The sequence below is a fragment of the Vicugna pacos genome, chromosome 6, assembly GCF_048564905.1.
Source record: "Vicugna pacos chromosome 6, VicPac4, whole genome shotgun sequence".
NCBI lineage: Eukaryota > Metazoa > Chordata > Mammalia > Artiodactyla > Camelidae > Vicugna > Vicugna pacos.
This window is the reverse complement of record NC_132992.1, coordinates 15,301,441-15,312,456: the sequence shown is the minus strand read 5'-3', so window position 1 is coordinate 15,312,456 and position 11,016 is coordinate 15,301,441. Positions and strand designations below refer to the sequence as shown.

Here is an 11,016-nt window from a genome sequence, read left to right as displayed (position 1 = left end):
TTATTCACTTCACAGTCAGGTGGAAATGCCATGGAATTAAAGTTGGAGTATATTCTTGAATTAGATTTTATTCTCCAGGGCCCTAAAGTTAACCAGCTGGAATCATTTTTTAAGGACCATCCTATTTAACCTTTGGAGATGAAGCATCTGCGTTTTAATGGAAAAACCTACCTCTCATTGTGAAGATAGCACATGCTGTTCTTGTCTTCTTTGGCCTCCAGAAAAGAAAACTCAGATATCTCCCTATGTCCTCATTGTATCTTTTTAAAAATACTTTATTTATTTATTATTGTATTATTAATTATTTAAAAAAAGTTTTGGTGGTGGGAAGGGAGGAGGTAATTAGGTTTATTTATTTTTAGAGGAGATACTGAGGATTAAACCCAGGACCTTGCTACCACTTGAGCTATACCCTCTACCCCACACTGTATCTTGAGCTCCCTATGTCAAAAAAACAGGCCAGATTAATAGCTAACTTTATTATCTAATAGTAAGTAGAATGTACCAGCTCATACAGAGAATCCTAGGCAGGACAGCCTACACGGATGTATCTGCCTCTCAAAAAGTCTCAGGAGGCTTAGGAAGCCAGAGATTGAAGGGCCCCACATAACCAACTGTATTCAAAGCCACTGTATTCAGACGAGAGGCCATGTTTACCAGCCACACAAAGTTCTATTTCTGAAAAAAAGTCAACAATCAATTAATCAAATATTCCTACTTGGCACAAGCCCCTGCTGTGAGGGACACAGTGAAGAGAGATCTCTTCCTTAAGCATACTATAACTCAACTAAAGAACTAAGATCTGGAAGAACTAAGAAGCTGGTCAACAGCACAGGGCACAGTAGTGTATGAGTGTCAGCACGTTGAGACAGCCCATAGCCAATTGCACTGAAGTTCACTGAACATTTACTGTATGTGAAGTGCTTTACATGAATTTGATCAGTCAGTCTCCTCTGAGTCTCCTCTGAGAAGTTGGGTAATGTACCCAGTCACATAGTTAAAAAGTAGTTTCAGGCTTAGGTCCATCTGATTCCAAAGGCCTTGCTCATTACCTCCTAGTCCCTGGGGCTTGCAGACTTCAGGGAGTGAGAAACCTTGAGGCTGGCACGGAAGGCAAGGCTTGATGAAGAAGAGGGCTCAGAGCTAGACCTTAAACAGGGGCAACTCTGAGACAGGCCAGAGAAAGAGAAAGGCAGATCCATAGGAGAGGTTATCAAGAGAGGACAGAGGAGAAAGGAGACAGAGAATAGAGCAAAGCCAGCCTCTCGGATACAGCTGTTTGGGGATGAAGGAGAATGGGTGAAGATAACTGCCTTGTACACCATAGCAACATGCCCCACCCTTCTTGTTCCTTGTAAAATACCACATTCTTACACAGAAAGACTTGGAGAGGGAATTAACAAAAAGAGTCAAGTGGAAGGAAATCTGGCTTTTCCTTTGCCCTCTTTCTGCCCCTCTCTTGGCCTCAGGGCAATATCTCAAGCACTCCACCCATCCAGCACACTGTGCATACCACAGCCTTTTGAATCCTGTATCCCAAGAGGGGCAGCATCCTGGCCTGAGGTTGTCAGATAAAGCCTGGCTGGTTCCAAGAGGAACTGGAACTTCGCTCCTTCTACTGGCTGTGGGCTTTGAACTAGAGGGAATGGAGAGGTGTGTATCAGGTTCCACTCACTCTCCTGACCACTGGACAGGCAGCCTTCCAAGGAAGATGGGGCCAGTTCTGCAGCATAAGCAGAGTTGCATTCTGAAGCCCTACCACCACTACGCACACATCGTTTCACACAGACATGCCCTCACTAAGCAGCCTTTCCTTCATTAATCTGTTCATTCGCTCATTCAACAAGTAATTACTGAGTGGCTATTTCAAGCCAGGGACTGTGCTAGGTGTTGAGAGAGACAGGGCTACACAAGATGTGACCCCTTCCCTCAGGAGCTGGAGACTCTGTTGTTAATGGTGGGCATTGGTGGCAGGAGGTCAGGCAATAATAACTGTAATGAACATTAGGATAAAGAAAAGCTCAGGAAGCTCCATGGAACTCCAACTGCTCAAACCACAAGCTTCTTGTCTTGTTCATTTCTGTACCTCCAACACCCATTACTGTGCCCAACTGTTCAGTAAATTTTAGTGAATTAAATGAAGATCTTACTGGGGCTGACCTCCAACTCTTATCTCCCTGTAGCTTCTCCCCATCAGTCTTAAGCCTGATGGTTGGCATCCTAAGCCTAGCTGAAAAGACGTGACGATATATGGCAATTCTTCAATAGATCATAGTAAGTTATAGTCGGGAGGAACTAGATGACATTGTCTGGGTCACCTCCATCCCCTCCCAAATATCATGTCCCCATAGTTGAGGTCCTTCATAAACCACTTGGACCTTCACACTTTCTTGATTCCTCATCCTGTGTGCTCTTTTAAGAATATGCAAATTGGTCAATATCCCAATTAAAAGTCAGGAATCCAGACGTTGACATAGAACCCTGACAGCTCCAGCTGGCTCAATGGCAGGGAACCACCTCCTCCTCTGAGATCATGGGATGTGGAAACAAAATCTTGGCTTCTAGTTGGATCTTCCCACACCACTTCCCTGGGGCCCCAGGAAGGCAGAGCCATCATAGAGAAAGCTGAGAAAGATAGGGAGTGAAGAGATCCTCTGAGGAGACTGAGAAGTGACTCTGCATTGGGGGAACAGTGGTCCTTGAGGCACAGCAAGCATATGCAAAAAAGGAGGGGGTGTGGAGGGGTAGCCAGGAGGTATGAGGCAAATGCCCCCTCCAGTAAGACAGGCTAAGTAAGGTCCAGAAGGGGCCTGGCCAGAGTTCCAACCCTTCAGCCAGAAAGCACCTCAGAATCAGTCCAGGGTGGTCCTGGGACATGCTCAGAGCCCCCCAGCTTGTAGCAACAGGATAGGGTTAGAACCAGGTCTCCTGATGTCCACTCTGGAGTTTTATTTTTCTCATCACTCTGCTGCCTTCCAGATATGGATCTCATGGTAGAGTTCTTGGCCTGTCACATCCTAAAAATTTCCCTTCATAGATGCTTGCCAGAGAGGGCTGGGTTTTTCTGATTCTGATGGATGGCTCCTTTAACCCTCCAATGCCAGCTGTTTCCCTTTCTCTGTCCACCTGCCTGGGAAAGATCGAGTGGGGTCTTCACTGGCCACATAAGGCCTTGTGACTGCAAGGAGGAATGATAGGCAGCCTGGGACCCAGCCCAGCGCAAACCTCCCAGGGACAGTGGGCACACGCCTTGGCATCTGGGCATGCTGATCCTTTTCTCCAGAGAGGGCAGTGTCGGGGGAGGAAGGGGTGGAATCCAGCCACTTCTCAGGCCCTAAGAATTCCTGCTCTCCCCCTCAGTCTGCTGACCCTTGTTCTGCTCGTCTGGGCCACAGCAATGCCCACGGGCAAGGCGGGAGGTGGGGGATGGGAATGGAGCGAGAAGCAGGTTTGCTGGTATGCTTGGCCGGGCACTGGGAGCGTGAGCCCTGCCCACCCCTCCTCCGCGGGCTGTCGCCACTTGCTTCGCTCCCCCTCTCCACCCGCCTGTCCCTCCGGGCTGCTCAGGCGCCACCACTACTGTCCCCAACCCGCCCTGCCAGTCAGGCCAAAGGGCGGCGTGACTCACGGCGCTGCCACCAGCCCACGGCTTGCCCACGGCGTATAAAGGCTTCCCCGGGCGGGAGGCAGCCGAGCCCTACCCGACCCGAGGTGTGCAGAGAGAACATGGCACGAGACGGGGAGCGAGGCCCCCGGGGCGCGGGCTGGGGGATGCGCGGAGCCCTGGCTGCCGTGGCGCTGCTCTCGGCGCTCAATGCTGCGGGCACGGTGTTCGCGCTGTGCCAGTGGCGCGAGCTGAGCGCGGCGCTGAGGACGCTGGAGGCGCAGCGGGGCCGGGAGCAGCGCGAGGACAGCGCCCTGAGCGCCTTCCTTGCGGAGTTGAGTCGCGCACCGCGTCGAGCGCCCGCGCCACCCCCGGACCCCGGGAGCGCCGCGCGCAACAAGCGCAGCCACCGCGGGGAGCCCTCGCAGCACATCCGCGCCGAGAGCCACGACATGCTGATGATGATGACCTACTCCATGGTGCCGGTAGGCGGGGGCTGGACTCCCTGTGGCGCCCCCGTCAGGATGGGCAGCCGGCAGTGCAGGGAGAGAGCCCCGAACGTCCTCTCCTTCCCTCGCCAGACGGCGAGGTGCCGTGGGGAGAGGCCCTGGGTGTGAGTCCAGCTGGGGAGGTCACCTTGGCGAGCACCTTAGCCCTCTAGGGTCAGTTTCTTCGTCTGCTAAGTGGGGGAGGGGTGAAGGGGTAAGTCTTCCACCTCTGACGTCGTTCATCTGCAGATAAATGAGGGGAGTAGGCAGTGTTTTTAAGAGCCTGCTTCCTAACTTTGGACACAAGTTTTCACCTCCTGGTGTGACAGGAGCCACAGCGATCCCTGGTCTCTGCTTGCGCGATTGATAGGGGCCCCCTGAGAACACAGAGGTAACATTTCTGAAAGAGCACAGGCTTCTTCAATAAACGGATTCTTTCCCTGGCATAATCTAGTAGTCTGGCTTTTCATATGGCCTCAGCCCAGCCCCAGGAGACTGCCCACCTAAAGTTTTGGTGTAAGTAAAGACAGTCAGCCCTAATTTTAACAATCCCCGGATCTTTTTTTGCGGAGGAAGTTACTCGAATCTAAACCGGTTACAAATGGGAGAAATCAGCATAGAGCAATTTTCTTTAAGTGCAGTGTCAAAGCTGAGGTTCTTCCTACCGGCTCCAAGAAGTCTGTGTGACTCTAGAAAATGTCAATGTGTTTTCTCACAGGCGCGTGCGTCTGGGGAGAGTCCATAGCTTTTCAATAGATTTTCAAAGGAACTCCATTGTACTCCCCCCACCCCCCAAAATTTAAGAAACACTGATCTAAAGGACGTCTTCAAAGCAAAGGCTCAAAAATCTTTTTTCTAGTTTCGACTTTCTCTGCTTTTGCTGATTTTAATTCAGTAACTATCTAAACAATTACATTTAGATCACATTATAGTTGCCTATTCCATTTCATTATCCATTACAACCACCATGGGCTTATTTCACTTTAAAATTACAAAGATTTCAGTTCCATCACCTCTAGTCAAGTGTGAGCTGTATACTTCAAGATCCTAGGTTCTGGAAGATAAATCCACTTATCCTGTTACCATAGAAGCTTTTAACTATCTTACACGAGCTGAAGTGCTTTTGAAACTACGTGGAAGTACTACACATTTCAAACACATATTTTGAGAAAGATCACATTTTTCATCCCTGGATTCGTTTTTTTATCCACGTTATGATTTAAAAATCTAAGCCCAAGCTAAAATTTCAAAAAGACTTCTGTAAAATGTAGAAATCTTCTTAGGGGAATTCACTCTTTCTCTTGGCTCTCCACCACGCATGTTGAGGGGGTTTTGAAACCCTCCAAGAGGGATGCATCTGAGCAACAATGTTTTATATTTTTAATCCTGCTTTTACAGTAGAGGCTTGTGTATCCAAATTGCAACCTGTTCAGTCACTAACTCAAGAGAACGCAACAGAGACTCATTTCTGTGTCAATCTGAAAGCTAGATTTAACTACCACCACCTGCTCTGTTGCAGGTCAAAGAACGGAAACATTACATTCATCAGGCTGAGAAGCATTTGTAGATTATCCCCAACTCAACCCACTTGAAGCTGACCGTCATCAGGAAGGCATGCAGATTCTGATTCAGAAGGTCTAAGTTGGGGCCTGAGATTCTGCATTTGTAACAAGCTCCCACTGACATCAGTGTTACTGGTCTGAGAACCACTTTGAATTGCACTATTCTAGAGCAGTGGTTACACTGCTATATTCAGACTAATTTCAGCGTTTCAAAAAGTCTTCCAAAATGGCTCATTTACCCAAGATGAGCCTTCTCAAGCCAACCGATACTTCAGAGTTCTGTGCTTTTGGCTGAAAGTACATCAACTCAGCATGGTAATTCTGGTTAGCACATTCTGACCAGAAACTGGTTGGCAGCTAAAATTTTGTTAAAAGAAATTTTGTTAAAACATAACTAATTATTACTTAAGTACAGTTAGTTTGGTACAGCCAAACACATTAAATCTTTCAATGTAAGTGGGTACTTTAGAGAAAAGTTAACAAAAGAAAGCCCAGGTACCGCTGAATTAGACCACTAATGGAAACCCATCTGCCAGGAGCTCCTGCAGGTGATGCTGCTGCTTTTTAGTCTCCACTCCCTCCCCACCCTTCTTCTCACTCCTTCTCCCATCAGCTGCGCTCTCTCATCTCATTCTTCAAGTCTCACCCTTACGGATGTCCTGGTAGCTTTAGCCTACTGCCTGAGATCTCGGGTTGAGCACCCAGTAGGAAGAAAGTTTTACTTCTCACCATGTGCATCTTAACATGCTTTACATTGAAGATTTACATTTAAAAAGTGAAACTCTGAAACTGCTAGAAGAAAATACGAGTAAATTCATTTTTAATCTTGAAATGGGGAATACCTTTCTTTCAAACTGTAACTCAAAAGCTAGTTGCAAACAATAAATAAGTGAATTTAACCACATTTTAAAAACCCACACAACCACAGCAAAACTTTTGGCAAATAACAAAAAAAAACATACCATAAATAAAGGCAAAAGATAAATGACAAACTGGAAAGAAATAATTGCAGCTCATGTCATAGGTAAAGGGCTAATCTTCTGAATATATATGTAGCACTCCTAGTAGTTGATTTAAAAAAAAAATTTAATAGGGAAATCTGCAACAGAAATAGGAATCTGATAGGAATATGGAATGGAGAGTTCTCAGGGAAAAAATTACAAATTTCTCTTAAACATGTAAGAGAAGAATCCTTGGTTTAAAAATGCAAATTACAACTGCTCTGAAATAATTTTCACCTGTCAGAATGACAAAACTTTGAAAGTTTGACAACATCCTGTTGCGGAAGCTGGAGGGAAATAGACACGCTCTTGCATTGCTGTTTGGAGTACAAAATGGTACAACCTAAATTTAAGGCAATTTGGGAATGCCCCGAAAGACTACCAGTACATTTACCCTCTGACCCAGTAATCTCTTTTGTGGGAATTTGTCCTGCACAACAGACTGTATCACCTATGAAATGACATATGCACATATAGTCATTCATTGCAGAGTGTTTGTAAAAGCAAAAGACTATTAACAACCCATGTCCATCGGTACAGGACTAGTTAAGTAAACTGACCTACACACCCACTGAGATACCAGATAAAACAAGAATGAGTGAATTCTTTATGTATGGCTGTTAGAACAATCCCCAGGATATATTTTAAGTGATTAAAAACGAGTCACAGAAAAACATATATTGTATTACCTTGCATAAGGAAGAAGGGGGAAAAAAATAAGTGAAACTAACGAAAGTGCTTACTTAGGGAGGGTGGGTATAAGGTGGAAATTAGCCTTTCCCTGCATAGCTTTGTATCTTATTTTGACTTTTGAACCATGTGACTGCGTTACTCTTATTGTATGGAAAGGCCATAAGCACAAGGTTTCATGGCAGCTGCCACCAGGCTAGGGGGCCGTAGGGCACAGGCGGGACTGTGCCAGCCTGAGGTTCATGCGTTCTTTCTGAAGGGGAGGCTTTAGCTGATGGTTGCTGCACAAGAACGAGAACCCTCTACCTGATCGTTTGATTTTGTCAAGAGAAGTAAAAAACCTGACTTTTTATGTGAAATTTCTTGGCTTTTAAGTATTGACAAAAATTCCGCCAAAATGCTTTTTAATTGGCTGACAGTGTGTTGGCCAAACAACACTCACATTATGAGAGGCCACGCTAGGACTTCCAAGCTTAGTTTGCAGCAAGCTTCTCATAATCATGAGTGGTTTCGAACCAAAAATAGCTTTACTTAGTTCCACCACAGCCCCGCCCCACTGATTTTCCCAGCCAGTTCTGAAAAGACAGTATTATTTGTGCCATTGTTACCAATGTGGGTTAAGTGGAGATGGTCTTCTGCTGTTGGTTTGGTTTGGGTTTCATTTTGTTTGTTTTTGGCTGTTTCTAAACATCAACTCCACCTTCCATGGCTGGAGATTTGCTGTCACTGTGGCTTTTCAGCAGCATGTGCTCCGATTCTGAGGGTCATTCTCAAGGAGGAGATTCCAGTTATGTTAAGCAATAATGTGCTGTAGCAAACAGCGCTGATGTCATGATGACTGCTGCGAGGCACTTATATGGATCTGTACATTATCTTGCTTACAGGGGACAAAAATCACGTTACTTGTAGTCACAGCTCCTGTTTGCATGAATGCTGAATTTCCTTGAAGGCCCTAAGTGCGCTCTGGCCGGGGTCACCTGCCTTTCCCACCCCTTGGACTGGGTCACTTCCATCATGTAAAAGCTGAGGATTTAGACCGGGGTCAACAAAATGTGGCCTAAGTTCAAATCAAGCCTGCTGCTCGTTTTGTGTAGCTCATGACATGGCAGGTTTTTACATTTATAAATGGTTAGGGGGAAAGCCGCAAGAAGAATAATGCTTAATGACATGTGAACATTATAAGAAATTCAAGTTTCAGTAACCATAAATTAAGTTTATTAGAACACCACCATTCCCACTTGTTTATGTGCTGTCTCTGGCTGCTTTCACATGGCAACCACAAAAGTGAGTAGCTGTAACAGAGACCATATGGCTCACAAAGCCTAAAATATTTTGTCTTGTCCTTTTCGGAAAAAGCTGGCTGGCCCCTCATTTAGACAGTGACCCATGAGAACGGAGGGAATACTAGGGGTTGTTCCTTTGGAGAGCCCAGGTACTAAATTAGCATTGTTCTAGCGTTAGATTAACCCTGGGGTTTAAGACCTCCCCCAAGGAGGGCAGAGTTGACCTGAGAATGTAGTTTCACCCTGGAGGGAGGCTGTAGAGCTGAGCGGGCCTTCAAGCATTGTTCCTTCTGGGCTGACTTCCTAAGTCAAGAGAAGTCAGTTTTGGGACAGCTTTTAACTCCCCATTTATCCCCACATCTACGTCTTGTTTCACATTCCACCTGTCCTCTTCAGCTGAAGGGAAGAGACTTACACCCCATTAGGTCCTGCAGTATGGAGTGGGCCCTGCTGAGAGTTCAGAGGTTTGATACAGCAGAACAAAAAAAGGCAGGGCAGCCAAAGTGGTAAACCCCCGTGCAGAGCCTGGGAGGTGGGTTTCCGCATGTGCTTGTGGGCACTTGGGGTGTCACACCTGACGCTGTGGGGTCAGTCTGCATGTCAGAGGTCATTTCCAGGTATCAGTGAAGAGAGAACTTGAAGCCACATCTCTGCTGAGACTGCATCTGGTGTTGGTACTGTGAACACATCCATATACCTAACATGTGTGTCGAGTCACAATGGTATGTGAGGAAGACCAGAGAGAGGTGGCCCCTTAGCCACATCCTTCAGACACTTTCTTCACTGACACATATTTTGTAAACATGCAAATGAAACATTCAGTGTAGATGTATAGTTGTCATGATTCTCTAAGTACTTCTGTAAGAAATAAGTGGTTCAAGACTGAGCATCTGGACCCATGAGGACAAGGAAATTGTGTTGACCGCATGAATGGCATTAAACTGTCTGGACCTGCTCTTAGATCCTGGAGCTATCAGAAAGCTCCTAGTCTCTTTTTAGCCAAAGCAGCAGAGGTGAGGGCAGTGGGACAAGTCTGCTGAGCCTTTACAGCCTGAACAGGATGGACTCCCTCTCATTGTCCATTCTCATCTTTATCTGCTTTTCCCTGCCTTTCTTTCAGCGTTCACTGCCATATGCCAGGGATAAAATGGATACTTCCCTTTGGAACTCAAAACCACGTGCCCCTCTGGAAAAGTACCACTCCACTCTGGGGAGACAGCAGAACCCCCCAGATCTGCCTGTCATTCTGCACCACTGCCTACTAGACCACAGGCTGAGAGATCCTTGGGTGGAGGACCTTTTCTGGGTGAGGTCCAAAACAACTTCTCAGTTCATGGGTCTCCCAGTGCCGAGGGGCTGTTCATCCTCCCCGGTGCCCTTGTCTTACAGTCTCTCTTTGACTGGCCCAGGCTCACCTCCACGTGGTTCTGCTGCCACCTTCAGCCATTGTGTGTCTGCCCTTAACTTGAGTGACCTGGAATTCCTTCTTCATGGTTAAGTTCCCAGCCAAATTCTCTCTCCCTGATACTTCCCTGGGGTATGTTGTGCTGATGAGTGGTATGGACCCAGGAGTCAGATGGATTCACATCCTGGGGCCATCTCTTGGTAGCTGGCGACTTTGGGCAAGTCTTTTAACTTGTCCAAGCCTGAGTTTCCTCCTCTGTAAGGATGAGATCACAGTATGCATCTCTCAGGGTTGTTAAGAGGCTTAAGAGAAATGATACAGGTAAAGTACAGCACCTGGTATATTCAGGATTCCAGTAAGTGTTCATTGTTGCTGTTACAGAAATTGATCACTGTTACTTTATCATTAGCCCTCCTTGCCCCATGCTCTCAGCATCTTGTTTCTGGGTTACTATCTCCAGTTCCTTCAGAACGCCAAGTTGTCTGTTCATATGTGCTTTTATCAGCTGCTGTTTAAGGGTAATATTTGGCCTCTTGGAGCCTAGATTGGCATCACACCAACCTAAATCATCTTGTCATTGAAAACAAAACAAAATTAGCCTTGATATGACCACAGGGCTTCTTCAGCAATTCTGGCTTTCCTGGGACCTCACCCCTTCTTCATGGCCACTGATGACACCCACTAAGAGAGAGTCATCTTCACCCGCTTTCTGACTGGTGTAGCTGTTTTTCACTTCTCTTGATTCCTACTGGTGGCAGTCCTAGAAGAAGTTTTGAATACTTTCATTTAGAAAACTGACAAAATGTGAGTGGAAGGTAGGGGAAAAAAAAAAGAGTGAAAGAGAAAGAACTTTTAAGAAGAGAGAGCAGTTTACTTCCTAGGGGTCTCAAGTTCTCCAGGGTGCGGGTACCTTTGTGTCAACCATCAAGACAGTCTTTAGATCTGATAAAACATACTTATCCGGGAGGAAGAAAAAAAGACAT

At 46.3% G+C, this 11,016-nt stretch overlaps 1 protein-coding gene across 14 annotated transcripts in view; it reads left to right on the top strand.

The window, feature by feature from the left end:
• GLDN (gliomedin) overlaps nucleotides 1–11,016 on the top strand; it is a 293,878-nt gene that overhangs the window by 232,340 nt on the left and 50,522 nt on the right. For 13 of the 14 annotated variants that reach the window (XM_072962427.1, XM_072962426.1, XM_072962439.1 and 10 more), the window contains 2 exons: nucleotides 79–256; nucleotides 3,105–4,089. In XM_072962427.1, coding sequence (XP_072818528.1) covers nucleotides 3,427–4,089 — 663 coding nt within the window. In that variant the 5' untranslated portion in view covers nucleotides 79–256; nucleotides 3,105–3,426. The remainder of the gene's footprint in view (nucleotides 1–78; nucleotides 257–3,104; nucleotides 4,090–11,016) is intronic. The other variant, XM_072962438.1, reaches the window with a different exon arrangement.